The sequence below is a fragment of the Psittacula echo genome, assembly GCF_963264785.1.
Source record: "Psittacula echo genome assembly, chromosome: 5".
Taxonomy (NCBI): domain Eukaryota; kingdom Metazoa; phylum Chordata; class Aves; order Psittaciformes; family Psittacidae; genus Psittacula; species Psittacula echo.
The window spans coordinates 48,213,556-48,238,286 of NC_137739.1; the positions used below are offsets into that span (position 1 = coordinate 48,213,556).

General features: G+C 36.5%; 1 protein-coding gene across 5 annotated transcripts; it reads left to right on the plus strand.

Moving 5' to 3' along the window:
• G2E3 (G2/M-phase specific E3 ubiquitin protein ligase) lies at positions 1-23,951 on the plus strand. Of its 5 annotated transcripts, XM_080617666.1 has the most exons (18): positions 1-41; positions 1,444-1,506; positions 2,200-2,300; positions 2,640-2,691; positions 3,736-3,833; positions 5,846-5,947; positions 6,525-6,649; positions 8,356-8,521; positions 9,185-9,291; positions 10,239-10,355; positions 11,754-11,878; positions 11,970-12,099; positions 12,788-12,913; positions 14,038-14,348; positions 15,023-15,204; positions 15,363-15,535; positions 18,316-18,515; positions 19,722-23,951. In XM_080617666.1, the coding sequence occupies exons 3-18, from the start codon at positions 2,268-2,270 to the stop codon at positions 19,952-19,954; spliced, it is 2,280 nt and encodes a 759-aa protein (XP_080473792.1). In that variant the 5' UTR covers positions 1-41; positions 1,444-1,506; positions 2,200-2,267; the 3' UTR covers positions 19,955-23,951. The 5 variants fall into 5 exon arrangements, with proteins under 5 accessions (XP_080473792.1, XP_080473789.1, XP_080473790.1 ...); XM_080617663.1 differs by having other exon boundaries at positions 7-338; positions 1,444-2,300; XM_080617664.1 differs by lacking the exon at positions 1,444-1,506 and having other exon boundaries at positions 7-338; positions 2,101-2,300.
• The last annotated feature ends 780 nt before the right edge of the window (positions 23,952-24,731 follow it).

The following is a 24,731-nucleotide window of genomic DNA, read 5'->3' on the forward strand; positions in this document are numbered from 1 at the left end:
TGAGGCATTGCCTTGCGGCCTTTGGGCGGGCTGAGCCTGAGGTAGGGAGGGGAGGGCAGGGCTACCCTGCACGGGGAGAAGAGAGGCAGATTGGGGCTGTGAGCCGCCGAAGGGGCAGTGTGAGCAGTCGTAGTTTTCTGGGAGCGAAACCCGCGGGGGCGAGTACCCCAGCGCGGCCGCGGGACGCAGGGAAGGAAGGAGGGAGGGGGGGAGGCGGGACGGGGCCTCGCTGGACGGCTCTTCCCACAGATAGCGCCGCGGCCGTTCTGCCTGTTGAAAAAGACGTCGGCCAGGTTTGTTGGTGGGACTCGGGACAGTCAGCGGCCGCCCGCATTTCAGTGAGTTGGGCTTCCTGGAAGCGTGGCATGTGCCGGGGGGTGGTCTCCTTGCAGGACACGGCGTCGTGTTATACACCGCGAGGGGAACGTGTACCTTTAGGGCATACAGCACGGACGGGTGGAATCCGGGAGGGTTCTTTGTCCGTATGCCGGAGAAAATGTGTCCCTGGAACGTGGCCTCGGGGGTTGTGTTTGTTTCTTTTACCATTCTCTAGTTAAAAAACTCCTTAAAGCACTTTCTGTTTTGGAGCAGTAAAGAGGTAACTCGGCAAAACCTAAATATCCGCTTTGAGGATTTTTTTTTTTTTTTTTTTAGTCTGTTTAGGCAAAGTAAACACATTCTATTTACACTTGGGTTTTCATAAACACTGCGTGGTAACGTGTTCCTGTGTTGCAAATAGACTGGTGCTGCACTGCTTTATTCCTGTTGAAAGCCCCGTAGGACTTGTGCCCGGAGCCTCAATGGTTGCTGTCGCATATCATTTTACCTTGCAAATTTGAGCTCCAGGTTCATTTCACTGAAAGACTTTGAACCAAATAGAAGGAATTTGGGAGAGGGGGAATGTGGTAGCGATTTTTTTTTTTTCCCCTGTTTTGTTAGAGCCAAGGAAAGGTACAGAAAGGTGCATTTCTTGTTTCCAGGCACATATGTGCGTTCTCCACCGGCAGGGCTTTTTACAACCCACAGAGGTGAAAATCTGATCTTGTGTGGTATATAGAGGCTGTTTGTTGTCGCTCTGATAAGTTCAGGACGGTGAAACTGGTGGTGACCATTGGGAAATGCCGAAGAGAAGGGAACGTGTGAACTGCGTGCTGCTCTTTCGCTGCCCCTGTACCTGATCGAGTTTGGGTTTTGTAACTTAGAAAAAGGGAAATGTGTTTCTGGGAAAACTGTAGTCAATTATTTCACTGGGCTGTCGGTGCAGTGTGTTCTTAGGAGCCTCTTGACCTAATTCCGTTGCGGCGCTGTTTATTTTTTAGATTCTTTTCCTTTTAGACGAAGGTCTTTTGTGTAGAGCTACTCCGGTTCTCTAACACAGTGCAGTGGCCTTATGTCTGAGACTTCTGCCTCCCTTTTTCGTTTTTGTTTTTTCTTTCTCCATAGAAGTCTTCCAAAAACTCCAGTGAAGGAGCTGCCGTACTTTGCAGTAGTTCGGATTAGCCTGAGGTTTGTTCTCGAAGCCTGTACCTGGGGGTCATGAAAACTAAAAATACCAAAACTGCGATAGCTCAGAGTCTGTCAGGCTACCGGCTGCCTCCCTGCTCACTTTGGCGTGTGTGAAGGAAGTTGTCTGCCTACCTGTGAGGTCAAGCGTGGAGCTGGAGGCAGTCACCTAGGATTCTTTGTCTTGCAAAACTTATGTAATCCTTTCTTCAGCTTTCTAAGAGAAAGGCAAGTCAAAGATCTACATATATGCTCTGAAAAGGGTTCTACTTTACACTAGAGAAAGAATAATCGTGCTACAGTGAAGAAACAAGTGTTTTTAATTTTTTTTCCCAAGGTGGGCTAGGTTGTGTGGTGTGGCACACAGTAAAGGCCAGCTGCCCCTATATCCATGTTAATATATCTTGGAGATCTCATTTTTAGGGGCATGTGATGTTTGAAAGAAATGCAGGCTAGGTTGGTGTTTCCAAATAAATTATTTCCCAGTCTAGAATGTAAAGTACATAGTTCTAAATAGTGTAAATTCATCTTTATGCATGTCCCTGTCCCCTCACTGGTTTTTTTGTTGTTGTTTGTTTGTTTTTCATTTTGGATCAGGATTTCATCAACTACGCCAGGATCCCTCATTTCCTCCAAACAGTGGAGACTATCTTCATAGTTACATCACTATCCTATCCAGTTAATTTTTAATTCCAGATTCCTCAGTCTTCACTTGAGCTGGAGTCACTGCCACCTCCTTGGTTGTCCATGGCTCATTATTTTTGATGTTTAAGATAACTACAAGCTCTACTGTACAAGTAAGTCTATACGTAATTAGCTGATGCACTGGACTTTACTTGCAAAGAGAAAACAGAGTACCTTGTTTGGTAATTTAGGGAAATAGTTAAAATTTGCTGCGTTTCACTGGGCTGAGAATATGTTTTGCGAACATCTGCATCCTGCTTTCTGAACCTCTGTCTCTCACAATAACAGCTGAATTTTAATATTCTTTTGTTCTTGATCCCATTTTTAGTTTACTGAGTTTGGGTGGGGTTTTGTTTGGTTTTCTTCAATTTAAAATAAATGTAAAAGTGGTATATATTGGTCATTGTTAATGCATGAGATGTATTTAACACCTCACTTCTTTTTCATGACAGCCAGAAAAATTCAGGATGAGTGAAAACAATGATTTACACATTCAAAGTTCATGTAAGTAAGGTTTTTATTTAACGGTTATAGAAAACTTTAATCTGCATATATACAGGAATAACTTGCTTTATTTGGGCTCAAAGAACTGATAGATTTTCAGTACTCAAATTATGTTGGAACCACTTGTGTCAGGGAATGAAAAAGAAGTAACTGGTAAACATCCTTGGATTTGTTTGTTTGAAATTTTGAATTTCTTGAATATTTTAAAATAATCTTTTCTGCAGATATTCTAAGAAAGTAACCTTGGGAATTAGCCTCCTAATCACACACAGGTGTGTTTGAGGTGTATCATTCAAGACTTTCTTAGGCTGAAGCAGTACCTCTAGTCTCATCATGACTATGTCCTTGATAGAATATTGAAAATGTATCTTGCATCTATTGAGAATTGAAAGGAAGATACTAAATCTCAGTGGAAATGTTTTAGTGGACTAGGAACTACAGAAATGGGGAAAATCTAAAAGTTTTAGTTGACTTCAATGATGTCTCAAGGTCCTTGAATGTTTTGGAACTAGCACGTTTTAAAAGCACTGGTAGCATCTGACTTGACACATGCAGTTAGGATACCATTCATATGCTTTGCACAAAGGTTATCACAAAGGTATACAAAGAAACAGTTAAGTTGCTTCATGGGTTCTAATATGGTGGTGTCTTTATGTACAATACTAAAACCAGTTATGTTTCACACACGTTTGGACATTGTTAGCCATTTGATAATTATCTTTAGGTATTTTGGAAAGAATGTTTCAGTTGGGAGTGCAGTTGAGTTATGAATTTAGCTTGGGTAATAGTCCTTTCCTGAATCAGAAGGCAGGTGGAACTGGTGAGGTATTTTCTTTTTAGTAACTACAAAAGGAGCAAGTAGTACCCTCTTCCGTATTTACTGTAGAAATCAACATTAAGCAGAGAGGGGTGCTTACTGTCCTTTATCCAGTAATCTACTTCAAGGTGCGTGTGATTTAGAGACATAAAGATTATTTCTCTACAAGTGATTCATAGTAATTCATACATTCATTATGTGATTATAGACATGATTCTCTATTTTAGGTTGTGTTCTCTGTGGACGGACAGATGACTGCCCTGAAAAGTATGGAGAAAAAAAGACCTATGTGGACTACAATCTCACTGTTCATTATTACTGTTTGGTAAGTATGTGGAATTGATCTTGGAGCTTGTCTGTTTTAACAGAAAAATAACTAAATAGAACATATTAAATAGTAATAACCTGTCCAAACAGTGTTATAACAGTTTTGTTGTTGTAAAGCCTGAAATCTCAAGTTGAAATTGTAGCCTTGAAACCTGTCATGCAGCAGATAAAATAAATCCCCAAAAGACTTACCCAAAACTAAATTCTGTTCATTATCAATTTAAATTACTTAGTTCCTCCAACCTGTTATAGCAATGAAGGTTCATATTAAGAGAAAGGGAAAAGATGCACATGCATATTTGCTTATGTAGGAGAATTAGAGTTTTGAAATTTGGAATGTGAAAATTCCACCCGTTGTCAAAAAAAGTAGAGAAAAGTTGTCTCTGTTTTTTCTTGTTTCTCATTAGTTCTTACTTAGCTGTGAGTTATTCTACAACATTACCTAGGTGTTGTAACACTGAAGAAATAGCCCTACTATTCAGTTTAGTAATACGCACCCTACTGATCATGTAGAACTACAGTATCACTATTTAGAAAAAGCTTGTAATTTGAACAGAGCTATAAATATAAACTGCAATTGAGTATCTTTTGTTATCACTTGACAATTTACAAGATTCATATTCTTAAAGGTATGCTTGAACTACCTTTTAAACTCTAAATTTTTGCAGACCTTTAAAATAATACAACTACTTTTTTTTAAAAAAAGGTTTTTTTGTTAAGAAACACAGTTTGAATTTTTTTTCCCAAGTTTAAAAAAAAGTCTCAAGAATATCAGGAGCAGTTTGAGTGTTTTGGGTTTTTGGTTTTTTTCGTTTTTTTTTTTTTTCTTTAACTCAATCAGTCTTTAAAAATTGTGTTGACTGCAGATGGTTTACTAAGTTGTATATTGAATCCTTCAAAGCCTAGGCAGAGTGGAAGTTTTCTGAATTTACATAAAGATTGATTTATTTTTTTTTTTTTTCTTAAATAAATTTTAAGCAGCTGGAAGGAAATTTAGGTGAGTTCATGATGATTTTGCCTCATGTATAGGCCATATGAAATAGCAGAAAGAAGGCCTTTCCTCGTGGAGCAAAACAGCTAGAAAAGGGCATGCTTCCAACACTGAGCCTTATGATTTATAAGATACTTTACTGTGATGAGCTTCCTGCAGTCATCTGTTAGTTTTGATCCCTGCTGCTTCTTAAAAACAAATAAAATCCTGTGATTTTACTTAACTACAATGAATATTATATAAGAAAAGAGTTCTTCTAGGAAGAAGGCAGTTAGTGATGCAGTTTGATTTTTCTTTGCTAAATGTCTCGCATTTGGGAAAAAAAATACATTCTTAATTTGGTCTGGTATAAAATTTTATATTTATTTGACTAAAATATTGATAAAACTCTTCAGTTAGAAAATGATGCTGTGTTAAAATTATAAAATAAATATAAAATGAGATTGTAAAGAATATAGGAGGCATCAAGTTGTGAAACTAGTTACTTGAATTTTGTGATGTAAGTGCCTTGCTTAGTAACTTTAAATTATCATTAGGCTCTTCTGACTTTCCTAGTTACTGGATTCTGTTTTATTTAATTTTCTAAAGTGAATTACTCTTCCTCTTAGGTTGCACTTCAGTAGAGATACTTCCTACTGTGCTTCATTATCTCCACAGCACAATTGTCATTCACATTAACTAAACTAATTTAATTTTGCTTCCTCTGAAAGTAATTGTTTGACAATTACCTGAATAGTCTGTATACTTTCAAAGGAAGGTAGAACACACCATCTTGGGTTCTACTGTATTACCTAAGACTTTGATGTTATGAAATATTTATTTTCATGTTACTATTCCCTACTGTGTCGTACCAGATAAAATGTATAGATGTTTTGGATTAGTTTTAAAATTTTTCATCATTAAGATGTTTGCACACAAGCTTTGTTAGACTAAACTTCTTTTACTTGACAAATTCAATGTAAGTAATTGTAAATCTTCAGGTGGGTGAATGTTTTAAAATACTTAATTTGCTTTCATAGTTGATGTCAAGTGGCATTTGGCAGAGAGGGGAAGAAGATGAAGGTGTAGATGGATTCTTAATTGCCGATATTAGAAAAGAAGTGAATAGAGCTTCAAAACTGGTAATAATGAAGTCTTTGGCCTTTACGGGGGGGAGAAAGTAACTTTTAAGTGCACTTAAAACCTGTGGGGTTTGTTTTGTTCTCTTGACAATGGGCAGTGTGCTGAGCGTATTCAAGCATCTGGATTTTACATTTAAGTAACAAGTATATTGGGTTCTTGGAAGCCACAAAAGCTAATAAAGCCTGAAAAAGTTTATTAATATTTTTATTTTCTGGGTATATTGCAGATAAATAAGGCTAAATTACACATGCATAATACCTCATGACATTATGCTAAGCCTCAAGCTGACATTTAATTTTATAGATGCATTTAAGCTATAGATACTGGTAAAATAACGTGTATTTTGGCTTATGTATCACAAGTAAATATGCATATAAAACAATACACAATCAAAGTTTGTGAAATTATATATCTTTACTCTTTTAAATAGAGCTAAAACACAATAGTCTTGTTGCAGAATCTATTGGCTGATATTCTTTCTTACACACTGTAATATTTCTGTTGGTTTAATTCTTGAAATTTTACTTTTACTTTAGAAATAACAGAATATTAACATGTAAACAAAATTATTCCTAGAAATGTAACATCTGTAGGAAAAAGGGCGCTTCAATTGGATGTGTAGCTCCCAAATGCAAACGAAGTTACCATTTTCCTTGTGGGACACAAAAGGAATGTATTTTCCAGTTCATGGAAGACTTCAGGTAAGTTCTGGGATTTTGTTGTTTTTTCATTTTTAATTCATTATATTTATACAGGGGGTGATCTGTTTCTTAATGGGTTCTCATTGGATTAGCTATTAATTATAAATGACCCCCAGTTTATCTAAGGAAAAAATACCTGATTAGTGGAAAAACATGAAGGCCAAGTGGTTGTATTACATACCTAGTATCTATAAACTAAATTCTCAACACTTTTAAGGATATAATTTGGTCCTTCTACAAATCGTTATATTGTTTATGAAATTGAGCTTTAAGTCCTAAACTCTGAAATAAACTGCACAATGATTGGGTTTGGGTTTTTTGTTTGCCTACCTCCTTTGCTGTGCCTTTGTTGAAATGGCAATGCTCTGGCTGCCTATCTCTCAGCAGTCAAAGCACACTGTATGCTATTCCATCATGTTTCAAAGCACAAGACTTCTAGATCTGGTTGTTAGAGATGGACCACAGGAGAAATCTGTTTAATATCAGATGTCTAAAAAACCATTTTATTTTCTTTTGCTATTATCTGTCTAGAATCTTGCTGTAGTCAAAATACTCTTGAGGGCATCTGATAAGGACTTTATTCTACTGTAAGCATAGTTTGTAGGGTGTGTGGTTTGAAGTCTGGCAGGCACTTTAACTTGTTAAATAAATGACTTTTAGTAAGTTGAGCACATGTAAAAATGATACATTTCCAGAAAGCTTCCATCTACAGCTACGCTACATTTCTTGGCTGTCTTAGATCTTCGAAAATAAACTAAACTATGAAATTTATCATGCTACTTAGACTTTGCAGAATCAATATGCAAACTCAAAATTGCTCTTTTAATGTCTTAGTAACATTGAAATTAGGAAGAACTTGAGGTTCTGAGGATAGGAAACGCATTATGTGGACCAAAAGGTATATGATCTCTGTATATTGAGAGTCTCAGTTGCCAACATGCTTCTTCCTTATATTGACTTCCTCCATTAGATATGTAAGTTGTTTAAATGTGTTGTGGTTTAACCCTGATAGGCAGCAAAGCATCCCACAGCCACTCACTCACTATCCTCAACAGGATGGAGGAAGAATTGGAAGGGCAAAAGTGAGAAAACGTGTGGGTTGAGATAAAGACAATTTGATAAGGGAAGGGACAGCTGCATGTGCAAGCAAAGCAAAATAAGGAATTAACCTACTGCTTCCCATCAGCGAGCAGATGTTCAGCTCTTTCCAGGAAAGCAGGGCTTCACCATGTGTACAGTTACTTGGCAAGAAAAATGTCATAACCTCAAATGTCTCTCCTCATTTCCCCCAGTTTTATTGCTGAGCTTGACACCATACAGTATGGAGTACCCCTTTGGTCAATTGCGGTCAGCTGTCCCTGCTGTGTCCCCTCCCAACTTGTGCATCCCCAGTCTACTGCTGGCAGGGCAGTGTGATAAACAGAAAAGGCCTTGTCTCTGTGTAAGTGCTGCTCAGCAATAACTGAAACATCCCTGAATTATCAACATTGTTTTCAGCACAAATCTAAAACAGAGCCACATACAAGCTACTGTGAAGGAAAATAATTCTGTCTCAGCCAAAACTAGCACATGTCTGCCTTTTTAGCTTGTCACACAGCATTTATTCATGAAAAACATACAACAGGGAATTAATTTTGCTATCCTCAAATTTTATGGGGATGGTTCTTCAAATGTTTTGATTGGTAACCTTATGTTGTTATTTTTAGATCTTACTGTTGGGAACATAAACCAGTCCAAAACTTTCCAGTTAAAGAATCTGGAGCAACTTCACAGTGTACGATATGCCTGGATTTGGTTGAACAACTTCCAGTATACACTGTATTGAAAAGTCCTTGCTGTAAAAATGCTTGGTTTCATCGAGAATGCTTGCAGGTAACACAGGTTCTCCATTTCTTTTTTCTCTTCTCCCAGAGATCACGTTTCTATAGTGTTTAAAAATAATGAAGCATTAGCTTAAAATTGTGCAAAATTGCTTAGGTTTAATGTAGGCAGTAGGTATGGAAATGTACTTTGTTTGAAGGACAATTGTGTTTTGGAGACAAGAGTCTCATAAGAATTCCTCCCCTCCATATTTCTGTATGTGTGATGCACTCCATGCCTTTTGTTATCTTTAGGAACTAAAATCTAACCTAAGTAGTTACCTTCTTGCAAGTCATTACATGCAGAATCTTAATGCTAAATGTGTTGTTTATCCCTCATCAGTTCTCTTTGCCTAAGTCCAGAGCTGGAAAAAGTTACGAGGTTCTTTTCACAGGTCTGAAGAGGTTGACTGAAAAGGATTGTGGTTTTGTTTATGAATCTGATTCTAGCATGTGAGCTTTTGTCCTTTAAAAGAAGAGAAAATGCTCACCATTTGCTTCAGTGTGAAATGACGTCATGATTGATGTCATCTTTAGCATCCATGTCAGGACAATATCCATGAATGTAATGGTAATAGATATTAAGACATTATTTATTAGCATCCTGAGGACAGTAGTAATTCAATAATTGGTTTGTTTTTTTGTTGTGTTTTTGTTTTGTTTTTCCTTGACCCAGTATCAAGCTTTGAGTGCTGGGATATTTTTCTTTAGGTGTACAGTATGTAATAACAAGGACAAATTTCAGAAAGAAATGTTGAGAATGGGCATATACATTCCAGAAAGGTAAGTAATTTTACCAATAATCGCCCTTCTATACCAACTTTAATACAGTGTTAAACCCATTCTTAATGTATTCAGTGGAACTGCATCTGTTAATACGTGAAACTTCAGTTCTGCCTTCAGTGATAGAATTGTTTGGTTTCGTAAGGATTAGCCTGTTTCCTTTTAGTTATGCATAAAATTGTCAAAATCCAAATTAGTCGTCTTGAACATAAAGCACAAAGCTCTGAAAATTCACTTGTGCTATGATTCAACCAGGGACCTGTTTAAAAGATCAAAACACTTCTTAAAACAAAAATTTCACATGAACATAGGATTGTATTTTATGTGCCCAAATTTTTAAGTTATCTGAATTTTTGTCCAGACACATTGATCAGTCAGCCATCCAAACTTTCATCTTCTCCCAGTCCCATTTTAGGGATTGCTAAGGATATGCTTAGTATAACAACTGCTTCTAAATTTTTGAGTTGTTTTTCGTAAGTTTCCACCATTAGATGGAGCTCAAAGTAAGACACAAAGACAGAATCTCAAGATTCTGGGGAGGAAGAAGAGTCAAAATACTTGTTGAACTGCATACTGGCCTGGAAAATTCTGCATTACTTTTCATGAGACCATTTTCAGTGGTAAATTAAGTAGACTGCCAAAACAAATCCTCATGTCCCTTTGAGAGACAAAGTGGAATAATATGAAAGAGACAAACATGCACTGAGGTCATGTCAAAAATAATAAATATTTCAATCACAGTAGCTTGACACAAGAAAAGGGCTGTCTGTGTATTTTATAGTAGTATTTTTGTTCCTAGATCTTTTTCTTTCCCCTTTGAGTTCTGCCTAGAACGTGATTGAGATATCTTCCTGTGGTTATTATATGCATCTCTTATAAAGACAGAGTAACCAGTTTAAACAGTCAGAAATACAGATGTAATAACAAATCCTCTGCCTTGTTTATAGGGATGCATCTTGGGAACTTGAAGAGAATGCATATGAAGATCTACTGCAATGTTATCAACATTGTGATATTAGAAGATGTCTGTGCAGGAAAGGAAGAGACTACAGTAAACCTGATAGGTATGACTTTTCCAGGAAGGTGTAACCTAGGATGGAATAGTTCTTTGGTGGTGTGGTGGTGTTTGGGTTTTAGTTTGGTTTTTTTTTTTTGTTTGATGGTTTGGTTTTGGTTTGTTTGTTTGGTTTTTAATTTAGCTGCTTTAATACTTTTCAGCATCAGGTTTTAATGTCAAGCCAAGACACCATGTCCAAATAAAATGTTTGGTTTACTGTCTATAATCATATTTCAATTCTATTATAAAAGCCAGGAAAACCAAACTAATCAGTCACCTTATCCTAGTAGAATGTGTATTTCAACATAACATGTAGACTAGCATGTGCCTATTTTGTGTATTTTTCATTCAAAGATTAATTCAACAATTTAACTGTTAGAATACATTAATGAATTTCTTTCATTAAAGAATTCTAACAGTATTCTAAAGTTCTAAACTTGGCTGAAAATCAACTAGCTGTGTAAAATAAATCTAAAATCACTGTATCTGCAAGCTATACCTCTGCATGCAAATGGCAGCTAGAATGTTGCTGATAGCTTAATGAGAGGCTTGAGTGGTCATGGAAAAAGGTTATCCTTCTCTACCACTTGCTTCATTTTTTATTAACAAGTTCATTTTCTGCATTATTTCATGTTTTATTTATGTGTTTCTGAAATGTGTGTCTTCCATTGGCATGAGTATACTCAAAGCTGTCAGATCCTCTACTTTTAAATTATTTCTATAGTACTGTGGTAGATTACTCCCTGTAGACACTAACTTGGTTTTGTACAGATTTGACCAAACCTTTTTTGGTTCTTTCATGTGCACCTCAGGATTTACTTTGCCTTTTAAGAGTCATATGTTAGGCTTCCAGCATTTGAACTAATATCAGTCACACTTTTCATTGTATGTTTAAGCAAAATTGAAGAAATCTAAACAAAAATCTTAACAGATACTTAAACACTGTTATTAATGAAGAATCTTATTCAGAATGTGTTAGACTAATCAGATATGCTACTTGAAAAAAATTACTATTTGGAACTATTTGGAATAGTGGATACCCATAAAATAAAGGATGTTGCTGGCTAACAACGTGAGGAGAAAATACTGGTTGCAAGTATTGTCTTCAAGGCAGGGGAGCACACTAACTCACAGCCTCTTTCAATACAAGGTGCTGGAACATGTGTAGCTTGTTTTTTTGTTGGATTGGCTTTGTTTGGGGTTTTTTGCATATAATAATACTCACAGGAATTGTGAGTATATCTTGTCTGAAAAAATTTCCCCTTGATTATATACAGTGCTACCACATTGATTAAACCATGCTTTGTTAGTTTGGTGTCTGAATTACACTTACGGTTGAGTGTTCTTTGTTTTAACTAGCTCCATTGTTCTGTCTAATTCTAAATACACAAGTTTGTAATTCTAGTAAATGGGAAATAAAGCGTTGCCAGTGTTGTGGTTCCCGTGGAACTCATTTGGCCTGTTCATCTATGAAGTCATGGGAGCAAAACTGGGAGTGCATGGAATGTAGAAATATCTTGGTAAAATCAGGTAAAATTATGGACTTCTTATAATCATAAATTTTAATACTGCGTATTTTACAGCTAGCAAATTTACTAAGGTAATATAATGTATTCAACAGGGAACTATAGGAAACAGACAAAGCGTTCTTTGGCTGCCTCTGAAAAGACAGATGGGACAACTTGTTTGCTGGAAGAACCATCTCCAAAATGCCCTCGGCAGTCACCTGGATCTCAATGCAATATTCTTCAGTGTGTAATTTTCTGTTTTCAAGCAGAAACTGATTATAACATAAAATAGTATTTAAACATGAGGAGGTGATGGCTTATTCCATAAGAGAAACTTCTTGCACTAAATTTCAAACGGAATAAAATTGGAGTAAAATTTAATGACTGAAGTTTACTAAGCTCTGACTTTGTAATGTGCTATTGTTATTTGCCTTCAGTGGCACATAAACCCATTTTTAGGTTGATAAAATTGAATCCTTGTAAAAGCAGTCTTAACAATTTAGAGGTAACATTGGATATACAAATGGCAAAACCTAAAGCTGAGATTGTTTCTCAGTGTTTTTTCCACATGAATGGCATGCTAGAAATCTAGCTTACAGAGGTGTTAGTTCGAATAATGTTTTCCTCTGCTGTAATGAAAACTTTTTAAGTCTGTAGAAACTAGTATTTTTAGGTTTTACTTGAGGTATTAGTCAGGATTTCCATCTCATGGATGGGATGTAGCTAAAAACTGATCTTAAAACCACCACATAATTACATACTGAATTATTCTTTTTTAAACTGTAGTTAAGGCACTGGTAGACTTCATGTAGATGAACATACAAATGAGATTTGGTTCTGAAACAGGAAAACTATGTTGCTACCTTCAAATAAGAAGTGTTTATGCATTCTTCAGTTGTATCTCTTTTCAAAATACTGTTTTGGATTATAGCTCACCGAAGATGATGTGCCAGAACAACTTGTCAACCTGCTCACACTTAGAACTTCCAGCATCCAACAGAGTGAGGATGTCCTTCTCTCCACTGATGTCAAACAGGAACTGGTCCCCAAGGAAAAAGTATTTTTCTTCTATTTTTCCTGTGTTGAATTGTAATCTAGCACATCGCTTTATACCGTATTTCCTACAGAACATGTGTGTGTGTGTATATATATAGTGGCTATATATATTTGTGTGTGTGTGTGTGTGTATGTAGTCACTGGAAAAATGGAATGAGTACACTGAAGAGTTGAAATTGTAAGTTAATGAAAGCTTCTGCTGGTTTTAAATGCAGGGGGTGAGGAGAAAGGAGTAATACCTATTGATAATTTTTAGATTTGGTAGTGAGGGAATCAAAACCCAGAAATGCATATTTGTCCTTGTGAACAATAGCTGTTCTTTAGAAAAGGGGGAATAAAAATAATCCTAATTACAGTCTTCAGATTAGACATGTCCTGAATTTTCAATGGTTTGTCATTTGTGCCATAGGATTAGTTTGTGATTATGCTAAAATCAGTGGTAAAGTAACATGGTTTAATATAGAATATTCAGTTTAGGGATGCAAAATTCTTTGTTGTGAGTACTTAGTTTATGAATTCTACCTGTAATATATGCTAAAAAATACTGATGAGGTAATTAGTTCCAGTAGGTAGAGTTGAAATAGTTTTGTCACAAGTTAGAAAGCAAAGCAAAGGTCCTATTTAGACTGGTGTCTTTTATAAATGAGAACTGCAACATTTCACCCTACTCAAATGTATTTTTGATTATAGTGACAAAGATTAAATATTAGTGAATAGCTGATAGTACGTTCCAATTTGGTTGCAAAGCATGTCTAACACACAAACATGGAAAGCTCTTCAATTTCTTACTTGTTCCACATTATTCACATGTAGAGTTAAGTGTGAGAATAGATTGGCACTGTGTTGGTGTAACTGAATTAAGGAAATAACTATTCATTTTATGCCAAGGTAATTATTTTTACCTCCTTTCTTTTCTAGCTCTTATAGGTACTTTAAAATTTGCCACCAGTTAGAATTTGAATAATCTACACTAAATATTTTGCAGATAAAATGTAGGCAATACCTAAATGTACCAAAATATTTAAAGGGATGTTTTTCTTAATAGATTTTAGAGTGTTTCCTGTATAACTGTTGCTAATTATGAACCATAGATTTAATCTGAAAGTACATGCCATTTTCTTGTAGGCGTTTAAGAAAGGAAAGAAGGGAAGTTTCTAATATACTGAAGGAGTTAAGGTTGCAAGTTAATGCAAAAACTACAAGGCTTAACATCGATGCCGAAAATATCTGGAATAGTGCTTTAAAAGGATTTAGACAGCGCAACTTCAGTCCTACAAATGCCATTGAAATAAAGTTCACAAACTGCAAAAGTAGATCAAAGACAGATACTTCTGCTGCAAAAAAACGCCGTTTCTTCCAGTTATTAATGCTTCACCTTCAGAATTCATCATTGTTTGAGGGCTCTTCTGCAAAGAACTTGTCCCTTGATTTTCAAGGTAATTAAATGCTTTGTTCAAGGATACATTAAGAACTATGTAACTTGAAAGGTTGTTTGTTTTTTTTTTTAATCTTCAGCCAGGATGGCTGTCAGTTCACAGTTATAGTCCTGATGGAAAGAAATTGGGTTTTTCTGAATCTCTTTGCTCTTCAGTTCTAAAGGGGGTGGGATGTGGATTGGTAATTTAAAAAAATTGGTTTAGTTAGAAAAGTTGATGACAACCAAGGAAGAAATACAGCATATAATTATACTTGGAACTTTTAAATTGATTTATTTGTTCTCTACAAGTGAGCTTCTTCCTGACTTGCTTTCTCTGTTACTTATTTTCCTTTCCTCAAATTTCTAGAACATTATCTCTGATAGCATGATGTCTGAAGACCCACACTTGGTTTCTTTGAGTTCTTATGCTTCAGAATTAAACATGTATTGGGTACAAAGTGGAAGGATGTTACATCTCCTCCCAAACATTGATAGTGGCTGAAGGGTTGGAATAAAAAGAATGTGGTATTTCTATGTAAAAAATACCAGTCTTATTGTTTTAGCTAGCAGGAGATGGCAGTCCTCATTTGTTAAATCTCCTAAAGAAAAAAGGAATTGCATTATAAGATTTCCTGTTTAAAAAAAAAAAATAAATCTGTGCATATATAGTAAATACTCTTTTTTTATTTGCAGCTGTAAAAGAGAATCTTTATTTTGAAGCTGGTAAAATGATCGCAGTTTCTCTGGTTCATGGTGACGCGTCTCCTGGTTTCTTTTCCCAAACACTGTTCAGCTGTCTTGTCTATGGTCCAGAGAATGTGAAGCCAGCTTTGGAAGATGTTGCTGATGTTGATGTCGCAGAAACAATAAAAATGGTAATAAAAGTAAACTTACTGGCAAGCTGTTCATGACTATATTTGGAGATATATAAGGGCTTACTGAGTATAACTTCTGTTCAGATTAAAAAGCCTATTTTTCATATATATACACACATGCTTGTAATAAATTCCTTGCTTTCTATCTTCCGATACAGATAAAACATGCAAATAGTCTATCCAGCCTACAGTCTACAATAAACAACTGCTACGAGTTCCTTGGTGCTGCTGGATGTTTAAGACCTATAACAGCTTTGTGTGATAAGGATGTGCTGGTGAATGACCTACTGATCCACCATGTGATCAAGAGAATCATTTCACCTTTAGAAAGGTTTGCTTGAATTTTCAAAATTCCTGGATATTTTCCTCACCAAAATACTAAATAATACATTTCTAAAACTAACTTTAACATGTTCTTACTTATTCTCCGTTTCAACCAATGTACTGTAATTTTCAGTGGATTAAGTAGCAACTGTAACTAGTTAGTTAAACTGAAAGAATGAAATTATTTCCCTACATGTCTGCTCCATTCCACTGCTCCTTGGTCACATTCCTTTTTAAACCTTCTGAAGAGGGCATAGCTTTAAACAACATTGTTGTCCCAAAAGTGGGATTGTTACCCAGTGTGCAAAAAGCCAATACACACACAGAGTCAAGGTATTTTATCATCAGCTATTTTGCAAAATAGGGTGCTGGGCGGAAGCTCTGCAAAGCTAACAGACCTTAGTTTTGTGTACCTCAGATAATATACGTTTCAGAGAACAAAGAAATTGTTTTTCATTGGTCAAGAGTTACCAAATATATGATTTATTAGTACTCTTCTACTGGGTAAATTGTTCTCGCTTGCCATGTAAATTAGCACACATGCTCCATGAAGAATGGGGGGGAAAGGGGAGAGAAGGCTTTTCGGTCCTGAATTGAGTCAGTGATCACGATCTTTCCCTACCACCTTTACTTCTCACCCAGCTACTGCCATTTCTTGTTAACTACTTGTTTTTTCTAGAGCTTGTTTTCTCTTTGGCACCTTCTGGTGCAGATGTTTTTTTTATCAGTCCTTTAGCACTTCCAAGGTTAAGGTAGCTAGTAAGGAATTCATTGCTTTTACAAAGTCTTGTTTTTCTAAGTGATGTTAATCTAGCCGGACACTGTTATCACCATGGCAAATTCCAGTCTCACTGTGCAACAGCATAAAAAGCCTGCACTCCTGAATTTCTCTAGCTTATGTCAATTTTTAATTCAGAATTGCTTGAATTTAAAGTCTTTAAATTTCAGAAGTATTAAACATATGTTTAGAATTTAAATGAGTTTTCCAGAGTTCGAAGTAGGGAGTTTGTGTGCCATTAGGAGGGCAATAATGTGCACAAGTGTAAGTTGGCCTACTTAAAATTGGTGCATTGTTTTTTCCATGAAGTAGTGATGACTTCAGATAGCTGGGAAAGTTGCAGCTGTTGACTATTTTTTGATTGGCTTCTCACCTTACTTCCATATTGCATTCTTCAACTGCTCAGTAAAAAGACATGCTAATTTATCCAACAAGAGTAGTTTGGTTTATGCTTAACACATTTAGGGTGTTATCCTTGACAAATTTGAATCAACTGAATCTCCAGAAGCTACAAAACTAATTTTGATTGTGAGGATTTTTTTAATAAAGTTGAGAATAATTAATCTTTCAGTGAAGACCCTCTTCAGGTGGCATATCTGACCAATCTGTTATCATACTTTAAAAGTAGCCAGTTAAAAGTGAAAAGTAGTAAGTAACCTGTTTATGGGGAAATGCTGATTTGTGGTTTCTGGAGATGTGCTTAAAATGTACAAAAGGGAGTACAGTGTGAATGTTCTTGTCAGGAACTGATAGTAAGTAAAGAGTCACTTTATCTGTTAATGTTTTACACCACTGACTGTACATGTTCAGCATCTTTATTCTGAATTTTACCAATTTAGCCTGTTGATATCTAAAAGATGATGAGTAAACAACTAAAGTGAAATTTTAATTCTAGTTAACATGATGGTTAAATTGTAAAGCCAGTTGCTTGAATTATTCTTACTCAGTACACTGTAACTAGTGGGGGTTTTTCAGTCTACAGAGCTTTGATTTTCTTAAAAAAAAAAAAAAATTAAATCACAGAAACAAATTGGTGTGTAGGTGAGAAGGGACTTCTGGAAGTCACCTTCTTCACTCCCACCCCGCTCAAGCAGGGCCACCTAGAACCAGTTGCCCAGGGCTGTGTCCAGATGGTTTTTGAATATCTCCACAGATGGAGACTTTCTGGGCAACCCATGCCAGTGCTTGATCACCCTCACAGTAGAAAAGTATTTGCTGATGTTCAGCTGGAACCTCCTGTGTTCCGGTTTGTGCACATTGCCCCTGGTCCTGTCATGGGACACCACTGAAAAGAGCCTGGCTCCGCCTTCTTTGCATACTGCATTCAGATACTTCTACACACTGAGATTCCACCTCAGCCGCCTTTTCTGCAGGCTGAACAGTCCCAGCTCTTTCAGCCTTTCCTCAAAGGGTTATGCTTCAGTCACAGAGCCCAGTTCTGGACACAGCACACCAAGTGTGGCTTTACCATTGCTGGGGAAGGATCACCTCCCTTAACACTGACCTGTGGCACCACAATTTCTAATGCAGCCCAGGATACTGTTATCTATATTTGCCATGGGGAGAAATAACACGTAAATACATGCAGACTGCAGAAGCCAAGTGAAAGGGTATCTTTTCAGACACCTAATTTTGTCTAGGGATGAAAAAGTTTCTAAAGGGATATTTGTAAGAAAAAAGTTCAGTATGTTCTCACATAAAAATTAAAAGTAAACCATGGCTGTATAGTCAAGTATTAGCAAATTTAGTTTCTATTTATCACTGGTATTTCTTTCATCTGCCCCAAATGCTCCACAGGAACAGATTGTTAAGATGAGAATTAAATGCATTGTCCAAGGTAAGATAAAGTGGGACTACCATGTGCCTCTAATTGACCAGACCTGGAGACTGCAGATGGGAAAACTTCATTATGTCTAGTCTTACAGCTTTATAAAACGCAAAGTACGATGAGTTAGCTACTACTTTTTGATCCATGCTTGCTCTTCTTTTCCTCCTCTCTGCCCTTCTAGTTTTAGGCAAGGTTTGAGAACTCTTGGTGTGCTAGAGAAAATGCAAATGCATCCGGATGCATTCTGTAGTATATTGTGCCACAAACCTGAGGGACTTTCAGCAGAAACTTTCTGTGATCTCTTTACAATCCATTCCTCGTCAGATGTAAATGAAGTTGAAGGTGCTGATTTTTGGATGGCTTATTTGCAGGATGTGAAAAGTAAGTAACTTTTTTTCCTTTCCCCCTGTCGTGGTTTAAGTCCAGTCAGTAACTCAGAACCTCGCAGTCGCTCTCTCACTCCTTGCCCTTCCTCCCCCTGCCCCGCTCCCGGAGGGATGGGGAGGAGAATTGAAAGAATGTAACTCCCACAGGTTGAGATAACAATCCAGTAACTAAGGTATAACACAAACCACTGCTGCTACCACCAATAATAATAATGATAAGGGAAATAACAAGGGAAGAGAATACAACTGCTCATCACCCACTGACCGATACCTAGCCCGACCCAAGCAGTGATCTAGCCCCCAGTTTATATAGCGAGCATGACGTGCTGTGGTATGGAATATCTCTTTGGTTAGTTTGGGTCAGATGTCCTGTCTCTGCTTCCTCCCGGCTTCCCCTCCTCCGTGGCAGAGCATGAGACTCAAAGTCCTTGTTCAGAGTAAACATTACTGAGCAGCAACTAAAAACATCGGTGTTATCAGCACTGTTCCCAGGCCAAAAGTCAAAAACACAGAGCTGCACCAGCTACTAAGAAGGAGAAAAATGACTGCTACTGCTGAACCCAGGACACCCCCCTTCTCCATTCAGGGTATTTAGCTGCTGGTACTCAAACAGGGTTTGGATTTTAGAGTTCAGTACGGTAAATAAATGAAGGTTTTGAGGTCACTGTCAGTTCCTCATTGTTCCTTCTTCCCCTCTTCCTTGCTAATTATAATTTCTGAAACTTAATTCTAATGAAACTTGAGAGGGGTAAATATATGAAAGATGACGGTTGGTTCTGGGTTTTTTGTTTGGTTGGTTTTTGGGGGTTTTGTTGGTTTTTTGTTTTTTGGTTTTTTTTAAAAGGCACTCTCCCCCAACCTGTGTGGTACAGAAAAATCCTTTATTCCTCTGTCTTTAGCTTTGCTGTTAACTTATTAGATAAAGTGTGTCTCAAGATGAAAGCCAATGGTCTCTTGTTGCAGAAGAAGTTTTCTTCCCTATTTACTTACAATTTTTCAAAACTAACCCAAGTGGGTTTTTCATGCTGACAGTTTTCTTATTTGCTCATATTAAATGCATTAATTTAATTCAGGTCATTGATCTGGGTTTCCTGATTCCAGTTTTTTTTCCATCTAACACTTAACATTCAGGATAATGGTTTATGGGTAATAAGGAATAAATGATGCAACCTAATCCTATTTGTGTTTTTTCTTTCTTTAGGTGGTGAGTCTGTAGTGACGTTGGAGGATATTCTGCTCTTTGTAACAGGCTCTTTTTCTATACCCCCCACTGGGTTTGATCCTGAACCTACTGTTAAGTTTTCGCATATAAGGTATCCTGTTGGAAACAGACTCCGTAATTGCTTAGAGCTCCCTATAACAAAGACATACGAGCAGTTTAAGAATAAAATGGAGTTCACCATCAGAAACACACTAAGAGTTGAAAGAGAATAAAATCTTTGCTACTAAACTGGATGTTGAAAACTTCCAAATCTCTGCAGAAATGTCTGCTTGCAAATCGCTACTGTATTTTGAGACAGCATACTCTTGGCCTTTTCCCCCAAACATATGCTAAAAGTATTAATTTTGTTAGATGGAAAACAGTTTTCAGAGAAAATGCTGTTTACCTGTTGAAACATCTTCCTTTTTGAAGTCGGCTTTACGAGTCAGCAGTCTCTTGGAGGAGTACTTTAAATGTCTACTTTTGCTGTAGACGAGCGTGAAATGTTGTCAAATTATGTAACATTCTAGCGTTTCCCACGGGTAAGTATGGTGATTGCTTTACATACTTCATTAGCTTATTTATCAAAGTCAAATCAGGTACTTTTTGAAGATCACTGCTGTAGAGCTTTGTCTCAAGTAAAACTGTGATGCAGTTCTTCAGTTGCTCCATGTATAGTTTTTTTCAGTAATTGTTTTTATATTGATGATTGGGGGGGGATGGGTGATGATTCATACAAACCTATGAAAGGTCATTTTGGTTAGTGCATTAAAATACTATTAAGGTCTGGAGAAAACCTAGGCAAAATAATGAGGGGCAAGAACAAAATCTGGTTGAACTTGAGTTTCTATTGTTAGACAAAATCTTTGGTATTTGCAGATGTTTCTGCATTCTACTGTTATACATTAGCCTTTAATTATACATGCAGACAAAATAGTAAAACCTGGAAGCAAGTCTCTAATATGCAACAATAAGTGGTCTTTCAAAATGAAATTTTAGAGTTAGACTTAATGTTGTTCAGTGTAAGAATTTGTTGCTCAGAACATGTTACTTTGTCTTCCATGGAAGCCAGTATTTTCATAGGTATATATAGTAAAACTATTTGTTGAATTAAAGGCAGTCTACCATCAAGCTTGTCAGTGCCTGACACTTTTCTAGCTTTTAGCCTAAATTCTTTCTGTTCAAATGTAGGTGCAATCTGAGCAATGTCAGCTGTATGAAATATGTTTCAGTTCTGCAGTATTTGTATAAATAGTAAGCCATAAAAGATACCTACACAGTAACACTTTAATGTTACTAATACTAGAACTATCAAACTAAAAGGACCTTTAAGTACAATTTTTTAAATGTAAGTAGGTGTCTTTTTTTTTTTCTTTTTAAATTATTATTTCCTTCTGTGTCAGTTTGACCACCTTATACTATGTCCCAAACATAGGTTGTGCTATAGATCTATAAAGATAGATATGTATTGGTATATATATATATATGTCCACATTCTTCAAAATACCGAAAAGCTGAAGAATAATTGTATACTTTTTAATTAATATGGCTTGGGTTTAATTGTAAATACAAGCAGGATTGCTTTACTTTGGATGCCTTGGCAAGAACGTACATCCACAATAAATTATAAATGGATAGGTGTTTCAGAAAAAAAAAAACACCACCAGAACCGGGCTAATCTGGTTTCAGGTTCATTGCAAGTATTCCTCTACTTAATAAATTGTATTACTAAATGCTAATTACATAGCAGTGTACTGCAACTCCAGAACTTTGGAAGTGGAAGTCAAGACTCACAAAATTGAGACCATGCTATAAAGGGTTAAAGACAAAAAGGCAAATGGGTATTGTTCATTAAACAATATGCAGGTATTTTGAAATATTTTTTAAACTGCTCAAGCTTCTTTCTTTCTTGATCTGGGGAAGGGTTTTCTGGTTCTGAGCCAAAAGCATATTAAAGTCCCCTTTAAGATATATGAGATCTTGGAGAATGTCAGTTGACTATTTATAAACAAAGCGTTTTCTCATCCCATTCTGATTTTTTTTTTCTCCAATAATATTCCATGTTTATTGTGTTTGTATAATTTTTAAATGTCATACTGCCCATAACTTTTTATATTCTTACCCTTCAGAATGCTGTTTGTTGCAAATTTATTTGCATAATGATTCATTGTATGTTCATATTCTTAAAACATAGCAGTGTGACTCCTGCAGATAGGTAATTATACTTTAAAAATGAGTGGTGTACCCAGTGGAGTCTTCCTTTTTCTTGCCTAGTCAGAGATAAATGTCTTCTGTAATACTATATTATTTTTCTGTATGGGAAGTACAGAACTTACAGAGCTAGCAACAAGAGTCTGTAATTTTCAAGGACAGTTCTTGGACTTTTGATACCAGCAGTTGTAAGGGAAATGGTTTAGAACTTGGAAGTAATAAACTGTATTTTAAAACCTTCAGTGAAGAACGGTAATGTGATTATAAGGCTTCAGAAAGTACCTGAGATAAAAATAGGGTTCACATGTTTTATTGCTTATTAGTTTTGAATTCAGCAGTTTTATGGAAAGGTAGAACTAATGTCATTTAGTTAACGGTAGTCATTTAGTTAAACGGTAATGACATTAGTTCTACCTTTAACTAAATGACATTTAGTTTTAACTTTAAAACTCTGCTAAACAATGCTGTATCAAGACATGGAATTCACAAAGTCTTCAATACTGCTTGAGAAGACGTCTTTCTTATGCAGAACTTGGTCTCATTTTCTAATACTGATACGTATGCATTCAAGACAAGCTGCCTTTCCTTTCTTGTTGCTTTGATCAGCTCAATCTATACATTCTAGTATAATCCCTGATATATTCAAATTGTATTCGAAATGCTACTGTGGAGAGGAACTTTCTCTTTTCTGCTCCTTTTCAGCATTATATAGACCAATCTTAAAATTACCTTTAACTATTCACTAAAATTCCATTGAATAAGTTGACTTCCAATCCATCAACACACAGAAGGGTCTCTTGACTGGAAAACATAAAAGCAATTTCTGTAGCTATAATGATCATCAGGTTTTCAGTTGCTATAGCAGGTCACTGAAGTGCAATATTATCAGGTAGTTTTCATTTTACATAAACTGCAACCTGAGGCATACCTGGAAACTAGTTTAGGGAAGTTGCTTACTTTCAGTATTTCTGTAACACAAGGAGATTGACTGCATCTGCATTAGAACTGTGTGTTAAATACATTTTTGTAGAAGTTACAGCTTTCACAAGCTATGTCAAGGCCACAAGAGAACTACCGCAGTCCTTTTGTGTTTCGCCAAAGAACTTCACTCCCAAAGAACTTCACCCCACAGCTTCTGCATCAAACCCTAAGCTTCCATCTGGAATTAGCACATCAAATAAGCTATTTATTTCCTAGAGTGATCATTTTCTAGTAAACAATAATAGATTTGTATTAGTGGTCTGAAGAACAAAATCAAAAACCAAACCTCAAGTATTATATAGGTTTGAAAAATGAAGGGGTAAGAAATTTCTGTGACTTGCTTTTGCTAATTCAAAAGATGCTTACTAGAAAAAGCTGTTAGTGTTTTTAACTGGTTAATGAGTGAAATACAGTCAAAAGGAAAAGAAATTAGTATTAGCTCATATTTAAGATCTAAGCCATCATGTACTGCAGCTTTGGCTTTTTCTATTAAGCTGTTCAGTCTTGAGATTGGAAGACTTGAGGATTCAGAGAGGTATATGTGAAATACAAGGCAGAGTATGTCATTAATTAACACATTCTGCATGTGCATTTTGAAAACAGTATCAAAAATTCTCATTCAAATAGAAATAAATGACACTGCAGGCCACAATATATGCTTTTAAAGTTTCTTGATTCTGTATTATGTAAGGCTCAATCTTTACCCTTTTTTCACTTAAAGGAATATTAGTTGGGTAAAAAAAATGAAATGTGAAACCTTCTGGAATCATGTATACAAAAAATTGTTGTCAAAGTATTAATGTTTTTTAAAAAATCAACAATGGAAACTTCTGATTTTGTATTGCATAAACAATGCTCTTTTAAAAACTTATAGTAATTGTAATATTACAGAAAGTATAATTTTGTAAATAGTTTTAGCTCTAACTCCAGGATCAGAGCCTGAACTGTTGCATCTTCAAGCAACACTGTACTTGGCAGGTATAGCATCAGTGTTGAAGTAATTGGTAATTGTGGGAAATAACTGCCATGTATATATTCAAAGTGCAATAAAAAGTTGAATTTCTTTTGGAATAAATATGTTAACTTCACTGGTATTATTTTGGTGATTTAATGGGTTTTAGCTTTAGAAATGTCATCGCTATTGCCTGGGGTTCCATTTGGGGCCTGCATACACCTTTATAGACATCCATAGCATGTTTACCAAATACCTTTGTACCCAAAACTGACTTAGAGTGAGTCTCCCAAAGGAAGCTGTGGAAGCCAAAGGAAGGCTGTGTGTTGATATGTGCTACCTGAGGCAAAGGCAGGTACCCTTTAACTATTTTTCTTTTCCATAAGTCACTAAAACTTTGACGTTTCAAAAACATGCAAAAACAAAACGAAAAAAATAGTCGTTTTCCTGTAGTTGAGTGCCTCGGGGCTGCCCTCTATCCGTTTAAGGGAGTTGGAAATTCAGTCTGCGAGAAGAGCAAAAACTTAATGCCACTTTTTGCTTTGGCGTGTGAAGGGGAAGGGGGGGTGAAGGAAAAAACAAAGGTGAAAGCCCCAGCACATAGTCTGAAAGACCTCAGCCTGTTTTTATGTTCTCAGCTGCGGCAAAGCACAGGCCTCAATTTAAACCACAGGATGCAGCTCCCGCAAGACTGCGGCGGATTCCAGGACTCCGGAAGGCAGTGCTCAACCCACCCGTCTTGTCGCACCTGGTGCCTCAGGGGCCGGCGCTGAAGAGGGTCGGCCGGGACCCGCCCCTCGTCGCCGTACTGGCCGCCACGTCGTCTGGCGGCTGCGTGCGCTGCGGTGGGCGGGGCGCGGTGCCGC